The sequence below is a fragment of the Cydia pomonella genome, chromosome 1 (genome assembly GCF_033807575.1).
Source record: "Cydia pomonella isolate Wapato2018A chromosome 1, ilCydPomo1, whole genome shotgun sequence".
Taxonomy (NCBI): domain Eukaryota; kingdom Metazoa; phylum Arthropoda; class Insecta; order Lepidoptera; family Tortricidae; genus Cydia; species Cydia pomonella.
Window position 1 is genome coordinate 33407026 of NC_084703.1, and position 16911 is coordinate 33423936.

Sequence of the window (16911 nt, forward strand, 5' to 3'; positions counted from 1 at the left end):
TTCCAAAACAACCCGCCGCATTTAGGCCAAAATAAGTCTGCAACGAATTTAATAGCACACGCCGCGCAAGTGTTATTTACACATAATTTCATAGAATTTTATGAAAGGAACATTGCATAACCATTTTATCCAGAAGACAGGCCACACTTATAGGTTATTTATAGGTTAGCATAAAAAGGGCAGTAAAACCAATTTCAACAAAATAAAAACTTAAAATTACTACTTTGTATTTTGTTTCTTTTTCATAAAATGAGTAAGATGCGTAAAATCTAAGATGATTTGGTGCTTCGAATTTGGCAGGTAAACGAGATGGCGCTGTCTGTACAGCTCCACACATTTTGCGGTAATTCGATTGTCAAAAGTTAACGTTTGACAATTCAGTGACCGCAAAACATATGACACAGTGACGGCAAGACCTCTTTCAATAAAAAAACTTTAAAATATAAATTCCAGTTTGGACCACTTAGAAATAAAGGATAGAAACAAACGATTACAAAAACGCACCCGTGACGGAAATTGTAGTGTATGTAGTATGCCAAAAAATCACAAATAATTCTTAGTATTCCATCTGTGAGTGATTTTTGTTCTCATTTATAGAGGGACAGTTCAGTTAAGTATAAAAATTTGGTTCCAATGAAATTCCGCAATATGACGCGTGATCATATATTACTGAAATCGCCTGCAGATCTTTATTCCTTCAGCAGGGCGATAGTTCTGAAATGAAATAAACGTTGCCAGTTATCTATCAAGAGACTGTGAAGGTTTCCAACCTTTAGAGTACCTTAAATTGATTATGTAAATTGGGCCTAGCTAGAATATAGGAAAGTACCTAAGCATTATCCTATCTGTTATCATTCATGTATGCCCTACTGTATGCCTAGTAGCACAAAAGCGGCCGTGGATGGTGCCTGTCTTTGCACAATTATGTGAGATCTCTAACAGTTTCTGTTCATTAAATTTCAAACTATAGTTTTCTCATTTAGTTAGTACACATGCAAACATAAGGAAAAACTTTATCGATTGATATTTAAAATCCCGGCATTGAGGTAGGTACACAATACAACTCGAATAAATTAAGCGAATACAATTTATAATAAACTACCCAAAATGTGGGTAGAACACGCATGATACTGGGTGATGTTTTCTCAACTCTGGAATACAACAAGTGTTCCACTTCTTTCGGAAACTCACGGCTTGTATTTACACACGATAAGATATCGATACGATACGTATTGATAGACCGAGCGAGCAACGCGCCCGCGTACAATCCTAGGCACTCGGTATATTGACACTGATAACGTGATTTGTTTACAATTTGCCTGCCATTACATTTCTTACGCTCCATAAATTCACTTTCCGGTATTGTGTGATCATTCTCGATTCGAGACGAACGTTTTCAAAATGGATAACAAAGCTGACGAGAGGTCACCATTAATAGAGCGAACTAGAAGTGCTGATAAAAACGATGGTGCTTTACGTAGTGTTAAAGGATCTTTAACCAACACGTTGGGTTCTACCGCCGAATCGATGAAGTCTTCTGAAGTGGCAGTGAGCATGTGGGAACGGCGCCGGGTGTCACCGCCGGCAGCGGGGCGCCGCAGGGCGCAGTCCTGGTCGGCCGGTCCGCCGGACGACATGAGCGCCGATATTAGAATATTACGCGAAAGGTAAATAAATAAATGACGCTTATCCGTTAGTCAACATGTTCCTCTCGTAAAAATCCTCATAAAAAAGCTACTTACTAGGTATTGCTAGCTGGACCTTGCTGCTCATGAACTAGTGCATACCTATTAAGAATCTTATTATTAACTGGCGTTAGCCCCCCTTGAAATAAGCATATTTTTTTTATTAAGTCAAAGTATAATTACAGTTATAAAAACCCTGGGAGGATACTAGTTATTATACTTAAGTGGTTTGTTTAAACTTTGTGGCTTAGGTTATAGGATTTAGTGACCTGAGTGTAGACATTAGCTTTTCTTATCTTTATAACTTTTGGGGTTAGAACTGGAGCTACGTAACAAATCTCGTAAATGTTTGCTATAAACGTGCGTTGATAATTTAATGCAGTTGCATACGTTGTTTTGGCCACGTGAGAAGCCAAACATGTAGAGTGAATCGATTTATCGTGAATTGTGTTTTGTTCAACAGTGCGTAGAAATCAATATTTCCTACATAGAAAATTATAGGTATAAGGCACAAGTTAAATGCTCCTTGCTCTTATTATCGCACGTGTCTACAGCATACTTATATCTAAGATAACAGTAATACAATAAATTATTAGTAGAAGGTCCTCTTACGTAGAACATCAATATTTATATTAACTGTGTGACTAAATTGTTGACTACAACCCGACACAATATTACTCGTACACGTACATATACCTACCGTACCGTACCGTACCTACCTACCGTAGTGATTGTGTATTTGAGTAGGTATACATACGTAGGTATATGCTTGTTCATAATCAAGCTAGAAACAAAACGGCTACATCTCATCGGAGTCAATACTCATCGTCTTGTCTAATTGGATACAATTGAGCATCTTGTCCTGCAGGTTTCGACGAAAAATCAAGCCAAATGCTCTAAGGCCCTTTTTCGCGGTAGGGCCTCTGCTCTGCTCTGACTCTGACTTTCCTGGCGGATATCTACGTTTAACGCTGCGCCACTGTTACTAGTTTTCTTAGGTAGCAGTTAAAATTAGAATTATCATTTTGGAATAAAAAACATAAGGAAGAATTCGAGTTAATAGTGGACAATATCGCAGCACTTCATCGAAATATGTAACGTAGGTAAACGAATATGATTTTTATTAAATGTGCCTAGGTCATTTATCTACTACTGCATAAAACAAATTGGCAGTAGGCTATTCATTTTAGTAATAAAACTTGAGTGTATTGTGTGTACTGGTGTAGTCGCCGAAATATACTTTGCACAAAATAACAATTTTCGGTGCAAACTCCAGGCCAATTCGAACGTACCTACACTGACATCAGAATGATATTTGAATGATGTTATCGTGCGTCTTGCCTGCGCCAATTCATCTACGTATATGTACGAGCGAAATGCATGATATTTAAATAACATCAATTAGATGTCATTCTAATGTCTGTTCGAAGTGGCCTATTATATTTCGTCAATTGCACCCTCTGGATTCTCTGGAATTATAATAATATGTATAAACTATCAGCTCAGCACCCCTGTACCTGTATACATAAGTAAGTAGAATGTTTTTCTTTAGACTAGTCCGGACGCAAACTAGGCCACGGCCGGGCGCCATGCGGCGGCTGACTCGGCGGCAGCGGTTGACGCTAGCGTCGCTGGCGCTGGTGGACTTCATGAGCTTCTGCTCCATCAGCGTCATGGCGCCCTTCTTCCCCGGCGAGGCCAAGGCCAAGGGCCTCTCGGACACCGTCTGCGGTCTTGTCTTCAGCTTTTATGCTATAGTTATGTTTATAACATCACCGTTCATGGGTAAATGCGTAAGTGTTATTTTCGTATCAGGCATTAAAAACTTTTTTTAAGTACCTACGTTTAGTATTTTATCGTTATTAAAATGATTTAATAATTTTGGCATTAAAATGATTTAATATAAATTGTCGACAGAACTATTCCCATTTCGTTCCAATTAGTTAATAAACCGCAGCGTAGAAAATTGGAAATGCAAAACAATAGTAACAACATTATAATAATAATCCGTGAATTGAATCCTTCGCTTAAACGTACAGTCAAAGTCACAAATAACGAAATTCATAATATATATATAAAAGCAAATATCCGCAATATTAACAACACTGAAAGAATTTTCACAAGAATTTTTGTTTTCAATTTATACTTTTTAGTGTTTTGCGGAGGCCTAGGGGGGCAGACGCTGCAGAGGGGCATACATTGTACATAAAATTTGAGCTCTTGGCAGCTGTCCCACCTCTGCCTGTACCTGCCTACGCCCATGTTAATGCCTATTACTAGATGCTTACTCAATGGCCAAAGATCATAATTTAGTGCCTTATTATGTATTATTGTTTGAACAAGCGTCGTTACCTTATAGGTACTTAATTTATTTGCAGCTTCCGATAGTGGGTGCAAAGTTCATGTTCACGGCGGGAATGTTCGTCGCTGGCTTCTGTAATGTATTATTTGGGTAAGTTTACCGGACCTAATTCTTCATAGGTTCACACCATTAGACAATGAATTTCTGGACATTGACATTGTAGGGTACATGTACAAGGACCTTATAGCCCGTACATTAAGGTTGTGTGTACATTTTTTTGCCACTTTGTCCATGTCGATATTTATACCCTAACTGTACTGTACAGTCGCCAACAAATATATCAGAGCGGCCATGGTGCTCAAATATATCTGAGCACGCACTGTAAAGCCTTGACAATAGAGGCGAGTTCAGAATTTGTGAGCACCTTGGCCGCTCCGATATATCTGATGGCGACTGTAGGTCCTATGGATAAAAGCCTGTATGGCGCCTTACAAAGTAGTTTCTGAATTAACATATGGATAAACAGAAAGACGGAAAGTCGACTTGATGAAAATATTTCGCTATCAACTTCCGCCATTAGGATTCCATCTTTTGATAACGAAACCAAAAACATGTGATATGTAATACTGTTAGAAGCATTTTACGAATAGACAAATGGGTATTTACAGATGTTTAGTACTGGTGGAGGACTCGGTGATGTTCACCGGGCTGTGCTTCGCGGTGCGGGGCGCGGCCGCGCTCGGGGCCAGCGCGTACTCCACAGCGAGCTACGTGTTCGTGGTCAACGTGTTCCCGGACTCCATCGGCTCGGTGCTAGGCATTCTCGAGACTTTCGTCGGCATAGGCATGTCCGTGGGCCCCGCCATCGGAAGTTTGCTCTATTCGGTATGAAAATACGAGTCAACCCATCGCTGGTTTTGGTCCCCTTAATTCAGTACAGTAAGAAATAGGGCTTCTTTTTACTTAGGGACGCCGCATTATGCGGCGTAGACGGAACCGAGACCTAGGCTTAGTTTAACATTCACTCGAATTTTACATTAGCGTCTGTGCGAGAAGAGTCGTGGACTGTATGAGGCCCAATACATTCCACGACTCTTGTCTTTCCCAACAAACTCTACTTGCAAATGCACTTGTAAAATGTATTGAAAAACCAGGTCCTTATTTTATAATTTATATTATACAATTTTTGAAATGTCTTATCTAAAATGTGTATCAATTGTTTCAGTTAGATCGGAGGCTTCGGGCTTCCATTTTACAGTATTGGAATCATCATGGTTTTGATTGTACCCGTTAATTTCCTGCTACTCACAGACTGTGAAGGTATGTCGGCTTTGTTCTAATCGTCTAACTTTTTCGCCTTAAAAGTGAACATTTATTTAGCTTTCTTTGCTGTTTATGTGCTACTAAAGTTCTATACTCTTTCAGAAATAGTGACCGGATCGAAATCAGCTTCTGTGATGGGGTTGTTTAAGATTCCGTCAATAATCGTGACGGGGCTGGTGATAGTGGTGGCGTCTAACACGTGGGCCTTCTTGGACCCCACACTGGAGCCGCACATGAGGCAGTTGGGCCTCACTACTAACCAGATCGGACTTGTTTTTCTCTTGTTCTCGAGTCTCTATGGAATATTTAGCCCATTTTGGGGATGGGTGGCGGATCGGTAAGCATTAATAGCAATAAAGTTTAAAAGTTTTATAATACCTATTTATCGGTACAAAACTATTACCAAGTGATTGAGTAAAATGCGTAAAATATTGTGCTCCTAATGATTTGACAGGAGATGGCGCTGTACAGCTCCGTACATTTTGCGATAACTCTGATTGTAAAAAGTTGACGTTTGACAACCGCAAAATATATGGCGCAGTACTCACAGCGCCATCTGTTTTGGATGTCAAACTAAGGGGGACGTTTTTTCTTAAACTTTATCACTCTATTACAACCAATTATCTTTGCTATTAATATTATATTAATATTATTATTATAGGATATTCTTACACAGATTGACTAAGTCTCACGGTAAGCTCAAAAAGGCCTGTGTTGTGGGTACTCAGACAACGATGTATATAATGTACAAATACTTAAATACATAGAAAACACCCATGACTCAAGAACAAATACCTGTACTCATCACACAAATAGATGCCTTTACCAGGATTCGAACCCAGGACCATCGGCTTACTATCCAGGGTCACAAATCACTACCCAGTAGGCCAGACCGGTCGTCAAAACCATTATGAACCAACTACTTACTTGTATAATCACATAAGTAATTACTAAATACCTACTTAAGTAAATTATCGGAAAACGCTACTGACTCCTCGATTTTTGTTTATCAAAACAATTAAGTAGTCTGTGCGGAAAGACTCGTGAAATATATAGGGCCCAATACATTCCACGACTCTTTTCTTTCCGAACAGACTAGATATGTTGAAAGCACGTAGCCAATTTGTTTTGCTTATGCAGAGTACATAACCACTGGTGCATGATGATCTGGGGGCTGTTCCTGATTACCGTCGGCTTGTTGCTGCTGGGACCCTGCCCCTACATTCCTGGTCTTCCAACGTAAGCGAGTCACCTATATACTTACCAGTTCAAATTTACATCTAATTAAAAAAAGACCTCAAGTGCGACAAGATCAATCCACAATAAATAATCATCCTTTACCTACGCTCAGGTTTTTGTATGCTTGTATTTTATAATCTAAGAAAGTATTCGCTTATTCAAATGCAAAAAGTTTTTGATAAATAGCCATTTTTCCTAAGGTCCGTGCTGTGGCTCGACTTGGTGGCTCTCGCCATTCTAAGCATATCGGTGGCATTAACGCTTTTACCCACCTTCCAAGGAGTATTAACAAGTTCAATGTAAGTATAGTAAAGTTCAATCATGTTTACCTAAAGCCCGACCAGAAATATATGATCATTGTCAAGAGGGCGCTATTATTCTCATGTATGTATAGGGTGACAGTTCAGTTTAGTATGAAAAATTGAGTTCCAATGAAATTCCGCAATATGGCGCGTGATCATGTATTACTGGTTAGACTTTACATCCATACTATAACCTTCCTACAATTAAGAATGATGTGTATCTGTGGTGGCGTCTTAAAGTTTAATAAAGTAGTAGGTCTGATAGTGACCTCGATATCTTTATGAGCAATCTTGAACTTCTCTTGGAAAAATTGACACTAAGATTACGGACCTTAAAAGGAGATTAGTTATTGCCGGCGACTTTAACATTAATAACCTCAGTGATGATAAGGCTAAACACACATTTGTAACGGCCTTAGGAAATTTTAACTTAAATTGTACGATTAATGAACCAACTAGAATAACTCCTGGGTCCAAAACTTGCATTGACAACATATTAACTAATTTACATCAATATACTTCTAAAGTCATGAACTTGGGTATCTCAGATCATACAGGACAAATAATAGAAATACCTACAAGGTTTAGCTTTGGTGAGAAGTTCTGGTATGTGAGAAAACGTAAAATAGACTATTATCTGGATGTTTTATGAAATACATAGCAATATTTGCTGACGTGTATTTGACGACCGATGCAAATAAGGCATACAAAGTTTTCATTGACATTTTCAGCATGGTTTTCTAACTTTGTGTCCCACAGCAAAGAATTAAAATGACGTACAAAAAAAGGCCAAATTGTAAAACTAAAGGTATACTTCAATCCTGTAAGCATAAACGTCAAATACATTGGGCAACACAAAAAAAGAAAATATGTACTAAACATTTAAATAACTATTTACATTATTGCAAGCTACTAAAAAAGTAATAAAAACATCTAAAATAATATCCAATGATAAATATGTAAAAAATAGTGTAAATAAACCCAAAGCAACTTGGGGTCTGATTAAACAGACGCCAAGTTCATATAATTCTATTCCAGATTCAATTGACAGGATAGTTGATAACGGGATAACTTATACAAATTCGAACGAAATAGTAGATGTTTTTAATAAATACTACATCAATCTAAATAAGACTGATACCTTACAACGAAATAACTACAAATCTGTGTCCAAACGGATTTGCAACAATATGTTCTTGACTCCTGTTGATTCTCTTGAAATTAAAAAGATTGTAAACAGCTTAAAAAATAAGAAAAATTCAGGGTACGATGAAATACCAACACAAATTGTTAAAGCATATGTATACATTATATAGTTGAACCTCTCGTGTACATAATAAACTTAACGCTCGAGACTGGATGTTACCCGGATGACTTAAAACAAGCTATTATAAAACCATTACATAAGCAGGGCGCAAAAACTGAAACGGGAAAATTTTGGCCAATAGCTCTACTACCAACGTTCAGTAAGATATTTGAAAAGGTCATACATGAACGTCTGACACGGTTTTTATTAAATAATGATATACTATGCCATTCACAGTTCGATTTTCAAAAAGGCAAATCAACAACATTAGCCATCTTTTCAATATTTAAAAATATATGGGACCAAATAAATACGGAAAAGCCTGCGTTGCCTTAATGCTTGATATGTCAAAAGCATTCGATTGCGTTGTACATGACATAATGCTACAACAGTTAAAACATATTGGCATTAGGGGAAATGCCCTAAATTGTTCCAATTGTTGTGTGGTAGAAAGCAGGCTCTACAATAATTACAATAAGCAAAATAAAACTATTGAGAAACTGTTGTCAGGCTATGAGGAAGTAGTTGTTGGCGTACCTCAAGGAAGCGTACTTGGGCCGCTTTTATTCCTTATATATCTAAATGACTTTCTCACTATAGCGGACCAATTGTGTGTTCTGTTTGCCGACGACGCCACCATATTTTTCTCTTGCGATCGTTCCAATGTTACTTTTCAAAGGGATATAAATGTAGCTCTCACTAAAATTATAGATTGGCTTAACCAGTTAAATCTCTAATTAAATCTAAATAAAACCAAGCTTATTCAGTTTAGAAACTATGGGACTTCTCCTGTCTCTCTAAGTATTTCGGAATCAGGAACCACTATAGAGGAAGTAAACACTAAACAGTATTAAATTTCTAGGTGTACAAGTAGATTCACATTTAAATTGGAACACTCACATCGAACAAATAAACAAAAAACTATCCAAAAACTATTACGCTTTATCCATACTAGCAGAGAATTGCTCTGAAAATATAGTTATTAGTGCCTACTATGGTAACGTGTATCCTCTATTAACCTACGGAGTTATTTTCTGGGGTAATTCTGTGGATGTGAATAAAACATTCATACTCCAAAAAAGATGCCTAAAAATAATTTATCGAATTAATTTTGGATATTCACTTCGAGACGTTTGCCGAGAGATACGTTTCCTTACACTGACCGGAATCTATATTCTAGAAGTAACTTTATTTGTAAAAAAAAAACAGTTAATTATTTTACTCTCTCTTCAACAAAGTGCAACGCTAGGACGCAATATAGATATAATATTATGCTACCAAAAATAAACACATCCATATTCAAAAAAAGCACTTTTGTAACAGCTATTCAGGTATTTAACTCTTTGTGTCACAGATTTTTGTTTATTATAATAAAAACTTATTTTTTGCATTTATTTATTGCTTTGGGCTAATAATATGAAAATCCATGACTTTTTTTTCATTTTCTGTTTGAAGGGGGTGTTTTACAGGGTGGTTAGTAGGCGTAACCACCGTGAAACAAGTACACAGTTTTATTTGCCAAAATATTGTATTATATACAAAACAAAATTGTGAATTAAAGCACGCATTTCCCTCTTTACGGTAGCAAAGTGGTACTTTGCATATTTTGCAGCTCCACACAGTGCATCGTCGCGATGTACCTCTTATTGGTAGATGATTGGCTACTTGCATGCCTTATAGAAGTTGGTACAAAGAGTTTGTGTTTTTTTATAGATGCATAAGTCGGCGAGTTAGTGTTGCTCTTCCTAGAACTGCTGTTTGCTCTCCCGCTGCTGGCATTAACATAAGCAGGGGCTAGCATGTCTTGATAAACATGACGTCTGAAATCCTTTAGGCACAGTCTATCTAGGCAACAGTTCGGGTCTTTTTGGAGTTTTTGTAAATACTATCATCGTCTAAAGGTATATTAAAGCGTTTTCGATTTCTTGGTCGTTAAATTAGTATCTAAAACAGAAAGAATTATTATATTTATGACCGTTTTGAAGTATATTATTACCTAAACCTTTTTTAATACCTAAATATTTGTGTCACGGTGGTCATCGCTGTTAACCACCTTGAATAAGTCAGCTTTTACCTAAAGGTACCTTTTAAAACCTGAATATTTAACTCTTTTTATTACATGTGAAACTATTTTTTACAAAAAAAAAAATCGAGTAAAAAAAAACAATTGTGCCACGGTGGTTATCGCTGTTAACCACTTTGAATAAGTTCACTTCTACCAAAAGTTATAAATCAAAATGTAAATATTTTTCACTTAAAATAAATGAATAAGTATATTTCATAATACGTATCACAAAACACAGCAAAAAAACGATTATTTATAATTTTTTTACTTGCCAGCAAAATCACACTTTCACATTTCCGTAAACGGCGGTTTTCGAATAAAAATTTAGTTCCACAAACAGTCGTCGAGCGAACTGCGAATGACATTGTTATCCAACTTAGGCCTTCTTGTTGACCACGTAATACGATACTTTAACTATAGATGGCTCTGTTACTAAACAAATTGGTCGATAAAAGGTGGTTATTGCAGATAACCACCAGAACGAAAAGAGTTAATCACCTTCCAGCTGATATAAAGGCACTCGAAGGTAACCGATTCCGGGTAAAATAGAAAAACTGGTAACTTAATAAATCATTTTATAGTTTTAAAGAATATTTTTGACATTAATTGGTATGTAGTTAATTATCTTTGCATGCTATTTAAGTTTATTTCATAAGTTATTTTGTAGCATTCAGCTATTGCATACCCGAAATGGGTAACTGTAGGAACTAATAAATTGTATCAGGATTACCATCTACAAATGTACACAGTACTGCAATAAATCATTCTTATTCTTATTCTTATTTATATATTTATTTAAACGTCAATTTATGACACGTCTTGGGCGTGATTCAACCATAAATATTAAACCTATGAGCTAAATTCTGCCATTATACCTACTTTTTTTGTGTTTGTTTATTACTGATTCAGGGTTATCGTAAGGGGAACGAAGATTTGCGCTTCGACGCACGATCGAGGAGATTCGATGCATGACTGAAAAAAAAATCTTTATACGGCTGTATCTCCTAAACTGTGAGTCGTAGCGCAAAAATAATCACATTTTTGTTCCGCTTCAAAGCCCCACGCACTGGATAACCTATCATATTAGGACATAAAACAATCATCATAATCCTATTTTTATTATTATTTCATTGCAAGTTTGAGAAAAGCACTATACAAATCTCTGCGTGAAACCGGGTTGCCGGCCGCGTATCCCTATACGACCTCGCTACGCTCAGCCGTCTATATCTACTTGGCCTGCAACCCTTCGTTTCCCGGCCTCGATAGTAATGTACTATTGTTGAAGAGAAATAATAACTTTTTCTCAAAAATCGACTGCCGGTTAAAAATAGGTTGTGAAGTGCGTAGTTTATGGTCAAAAGTTCAAGTGGTAAAGTCAAAAATGAAAAACATGCAATCTCGATTTCAGGACTGCAACATTTCATACAATAAAAAATCCAATATTGGTCGAGTTTAAAATGTTGAAATGGCCATATCAAATGAAGGCATAGGGCCATTAACAGTACTTAACTTATTATTATAGTGTTGGTACCGGGACTATTTATTATAGCTGTCTTAAATAGGTTGACGTATTTTCGGTAGAAAAATACACTTTTATTTTTTTATTAAAAATAAATAAAAGCGGCCAAGTGCGAGTAGGACTCGCCCATGAAGGGTTCCGTACCATTTATGACGTATTAAAAAAAACTGCTTACTTGATCTCGTTCAAACTAATTTTCGGTGGAAGTTTGCATGGCAATGTATATCATATATTTTTTTTACATTTTTCATTCTATTATTTTAGAAGTTACAGGGGTGGGGGGGACACATTTTACCACTTTGGAAGTATCTCTCGCGCAAACTGTTCAGTTTAGAAAAAAATGATATTAGAAACTTCAATATCATTTTTAAAGACCTACCCATAGATACCCCACACGTATGGGTTTGATGAAAAAAGATTTTTTGAGTTTCAGTTCTAAGTATGGAGAACCCCCAAAATTTATTGTTTTTTTTTTCTATTTTTGTGTAAAAATCTTAATGCGGTTCATAGAATACATCTACTTACCAAGTTTGAACAGTATAATCTCTTATAGTTTTGGAAAAAAGTGGCTGTGACATAATCGGACAGACAGATGGACATTACGAATCTATAAGGGTTCCGTTTTTTGCAATTTGGCTACGGAACCCTAAAAAGGAGGCAAAGCAAATCTGTTCAGTTAGTTCTGTTTTTTTTCTGTGAACATATATACGCAAAGGAACGTTGCATTCTGTAAATATTACTATTATATTTATATTTCTTGCACCATTTTTGAGAAAAACACTATATATGACTCGGTTGGAAGGCTACTTGCTGGCTTCGGATTTATCTAAACGGACTTCCAAGGTCGTCCGTTTAAAACGAATCCTCAGGTAGCAAGTAACCTTCCGAGCCTCGAAAATAATGTACTATTCTACGGCGATATCATTTTGTACATAATAAAAACTTATTCCAGCTACGAAGGCGGTTGCCCGGAGGCGCTAGCCACGTACAGCGCCGTGGCGGGCGTGTGGTCGTGCTGCTATTCGCTGGGGGAGGTCTCCGGCCCGGCGTTGGGCGGCGCGCTCACAGAGCGCTACGGCTTCGCGCTCAGCGCTACGATCTGCGCTATAGCTTGCTTCACTGTGGTACGTTTCCCACTTCCCACTCAATAGTATACCTACGTAATACGTAGTGTGGTGTTTTACAGTAGGTACTCGTATATATGGTGCTACTGTACTGCACAAGTATGGTAATTAGCACTATACATGCCTATGTCGAAAATTAAATGGGCCATCATAATTATGTACTGTAAAGCATTGTACGATACACGTGCGAATAGGTAATTCGTCACTCGCACGTTTTCGCACTTATATCGTAATGTACTGCTAATATACACACTTAAGTCAGAAGGTTCGTCAGGTACTTCCACGGTGGCTCAGTTTCACTGCATATCTACTTAACATTCCAGTCGCGCGCAGTAAGTTTTAAACCCGCTGTATTGAACCACTATAACTTCGATGATTCGTTTCAGTTGAATGGTAGACCATTAGTAGCGAGAGAATTGATGTGCGTTACTGTTTTACGTGCAGGCAGTGATCGCACTCGCCTTCTTCGCGCTGCGTGAATCGTCGAAGTGGGCCTTAGGGGCGTCGTGCTCTGAGTCGCTGCCGCGCTCCGACTCCACGTGGAGCAGCGGCCACTTCTGCGCGCGCAGCGCGCCCGACAGTCAGCTCGACACCTCCCCGCTGCTCACGCCCTGCTCCCACTTCGAGAGAGGCTGTAAGTAGTCGCTGCTGCACTAAGCCTCTGATAGTTTAACTCAACTAAGTATAGATCGATTTACGAAATCTGACGCAGAGTTTCAATGAAAATCTTGACAGTTCGGTACCTACAGATCTTGCGCCAGTTCTCTTGAATCTACCTATAACAGGTGTAACTGGTCGTCACATCTCGACATTCTTATCTCTAATTTGAGTATAGGTTTGTAAATCTGTTCAAATGCTTGAATGCCATTAACAAACGATTGTCAGGTGACATAAAGTGTCACTTAACATTTCGATTTGTAATAAAATTTTATTTATAATAACAATATAATATAATGGATATATAATTAGAGGTATTACTATCACTAGCTTAAATCTAAAATAGGCTCTTGAGGCATTGTACCAAGGATGCCGGCGGCATTTCCTCGGTATATCGCAATGCTGATACGTTGTGCAAGGAAGCCGCCAGCTCTTCGGTCACCAGTTACGTCAACCAGCCGCTTCGCGATATCTGCAAAAACTTGTGCGCGCTGGGACCATGAACTGTTCAACATGATGCCTGCGGTCGCTTTCTACCGCCAAGTGGTTAATCCTCACACCCTGGAACTCAAATGGTTGCACACTGTACGGCTTCCGAAGAATTTCCTCCCATACGCAGCGGCTTACGCGAGCGATGACTCGCGAATGCGACGCGGAGCGGCGCGGTGCGTCGCGGCGGCCCAACGGCATTCGGAGATCGCCCACGTAGGACACTTCCACATTTATCAAAGGATTGAATTCACCCGCGCCGCGCCGCTTCGCATTCGCGAGTTATTCGCTCACGCGTAAGACACTGCCATAGACGGTCCAGCTGTGGCATGAGCTCCCTGCCGAGGTTCTCAGTATGTAGTTCTTTAAAAAAGGATTTTTCTAGTTTTTAACGGGTCGGCAAAGTGCATGTACCACCCCTGGACTTTGCAGGCAGCATAGACCACGGTGACCGCTTACATCAGGAGAGCCATTCTCCTGTTTGCCGCCGACGTGCTATAAAAACACTGATTTTATTATACTACCTGCACGAATTATAGGAGTCTCATTACTCTTATTGTTCATAGATGTCTAAGATTAAAATGCTTAGCCTTCTGACCTTTTATTCAACTATATTAACACGTCTATAAAAGCAAAGCCGAACTTACGGTTTAGGTTTCGTCAAAAAATCTGGTTTCGGTCGGACACTACTAATAACTTAACATATTAAAATATGACTGGTAATAGGACTAGATGATCGCAAGTAGGTTAGAAAATAGACATTAGGTATTATATCACGAGAACAATAGGTACGTACTGAAATGGCTTATATGCAGTGACCTTGTTTTCTTTACCTTATAAGTACTTTATTAATTTAAAGCTACTTTGCACATTTTGCTTATAACAGTATTTTTTGTTTCAGGTTTTTATTATCAATACGATACGTCGACTCCTAAACGGCTCTGTGTCAAACACAAAAACCCAAACAAAAGCGGGTCGGCCAGCGTCGCTGAAACAATAGTTCACATACTTAAATTTGAATTTGTTACCAATACTTTATTTGAAATGCGAAAGAGAAATCAGTCAAACTCAAGTAGCTCTAATGCTGGACTATACCAGAACTACTTGGGCCGAGCAGACGAAGAACATTTCAATAATAACAAATATCATAATAGTCTTGATAATAACCAAATCAAAAGTAAAGATAGAGTAAGCGTCGACTACTGCTCGTATCTAGAGAATACTATTTTTGGAAGCTCGGCCATCTTAGAAAACGTCCATTTGGATAACTTGCTAGTCAAAAGGAACAACAAAGGACTTGTGTCTACGATGACAAATAATTGTACTGATAGAAAGTCTACTGAAGACATTCTTAGATACAATCTCGAAAAGGTTAATTTCTACGAGAACATTGAACCATGTCCACCGATGGGTAACATATCTGTAAGTGTCGTTATTCCACACCATAGTTAACCCAAGATGAGAGTTAATACCTACTTAATCTTAAAAAATACAATTTGTTTAACCGATTTGTTCTTTTTTACAGAATACTTGCGAATGTAAGGACGGTGTCACGTTTTTCACGAGAACAGTGGCATTATCTTCAACTGGTGCATGTGAAGTTTAATTCACTTAGCTTAAATGTAGTTATTTATAATAAATTAAATTTTATACGAAGCATATTCGAATTTTTATGAAATTATTTGGTAAGTTCTTACTATTATTATATGATGCTCGTTAGGAGTTATTGTTATTAGTGTTATTACAGAAGTTAAAATCAACTTGCACCTGTTTCATTTTGAAATTAGCAAACATTATCTTCCAATTTCTAACTAGACTAGGATACCATGACCGCCTAACTTAAGTCGACTTAATCGGGTGGCTCCTCGACGTGACAAACCTACCTACTTGTTGAATATGTTTTCCTAGTATAGTCGACCTCGGCTGGCGGTGTCACGTGGTCTCCTTTAACTTGTTTTTGTCAAGACTGAAGTCACGGTGTTCTATTGTGATGTCGTATAGTGCAGTGGCGGATTAACCGAACAGCAGAAAAAGCATATGCTAAGGGCCCCGCGCCTAAGGGGGGCCCCGCGCTCCGACCCTGGCCATGCGATTTTGGCACGTGGAACCGGCCAAGTTCAAGTAGAACTCGCACTCCGCGGATCCTGTACTATCACATTTTATTTACAATGTATTTGTTTCGTAAGTCGTGTTACTGACTTATACTGATCTATTATTATTATTTGTTATTATCCTGTAATTTTTTCTTTATGACGATACCAAATTTAAATAATTTGTAGGCTTACGCAAAGACCAAGAGCAGAGTTTAACATAAAACCGGGGGTGCAGTGTCTCAAAACTTTTGTGCATGGCTAAGCTGCAGGAAACAGCAGAGCTCGGAAACGAACAAAAGAAGATACTGTGTTAAAAGAAAAGCAAGGAAGGATGATTTATTTATTTATGTATTATTTCAAATAACAAATTGCACCTTACAGCTAATGCCTAATGATGATCAGCTTTGAACTTGTAGTAGGCCAAAGGACGCGCTCCTCTACGGCTGGCCGGGCGCCCGAAATATGCCGAGTTGCTGCATAGCCCTTATAAAAAGAAAACAGCGGGGCCCCTATGCAGGGCTTTGCATTCACGTAGGCCGGATGTAAAGCCCTGCATAGGGCCCGATACCCAAAGTATCCCAGCAAGTCGTATTTTCGAGCAAGAACTAAGGCCGAGCAGCAGGCGAACCGATATCTAAAAATTCGCATACTAGGGAAAAATACAATATTATCGACGATGATGATGAAAACCGAAGGTAAGGAGGAAACCTATATAAAAGATAGGAAATGTGATAAGATAACACATCTTCATTAAAATTAGGCTTTTTGAAAATGGCAAAAAAATAAACAAATAAAAAAATTGGACTT

General features: G+C 38.1%; 1 protein-coding gene across 6 annotated transcripts; it reads left to right on the top strand.

Moving 5' to 3' along the window:
* Nucleotides 1-74: 74 nt before the first annotated feature.
* Nucleotides 75-15771, top strand: LOC133520307 (MFS-type transporter SLC18B1-like). Of its 6 annotated transcripts, XM_061854681.1 has the most exons (13): nucleotides 75-523; nucleotides 1482-1667; nucleotides 3238-3478; nucleotides 4064-4137; nucleotides 4656-4872; nucleotides 5217-5307; nucleotides 5413-5647; nucleotides 6451-6549; nucleotides 6750-6848; nucleotides 12694-12865; nucleotides 13310-13499; nucleotides 14913-15433; nucleotides 15537-15771. In XM_061854681.1, the coding sequence occupies exons 2-13, from the start codon at nucleotides 1528-1530 to the stop codon at nucleotides 15615-15617; spliced, it is 2160 nt and encodes a 719-aa protein (XP_061710665.1). In that variant the 5' UTR covers nucleotides 75-523; nucleotides 1482-1527; the 3' UTR covers nucleotides 15618-15771. The 6 variants fall into 6 exon arrangements, with proteins under 6 accessions (XP_061710665.1, XP_061710660.1, XP_061710672.1 ...); XM_061854676.1 differs by lacking the exon at nucleotides 75-523 and having other exon boundaries at nucleotides 634-1667; XM_061854688.1 differs by lacking the exons at nucleotides 75-523; nucleotides 1482-1667 and adding an exon at nucleotides 1914-2186.
* The last annotated feature ends 1140 nt before the right edge of the window (nucleotides 15772-16911 follow it).

What these genes read in the sequence shown, in the direction of transcription:
- LOC133520307 (XM_061854676.1), top strand. Translation starts at nt 1,402, where the DNA reads ATGGATAACAAAGCTGACGAGAGGTCACCATTAATAGAGCGAACTAGA. An exon ending in TTCTGTAATGTATTATTTGG is followed by an intron (nt 4,138 to 4,655) that starts GTAAGTTTACCG and finishes GGGTATTTACAG; the next exon opens with ATGTTTAGTACTGGTGGAGG. An exon ending in TGGGGATGGGTGGCGGATCG is followed by an intron (nt 5,648 to 6,450) that starts GTAAGCATTAAT and finishes TTGCTTATGCAG; the next exon opens with AGTACATAACCACTGGTGCA.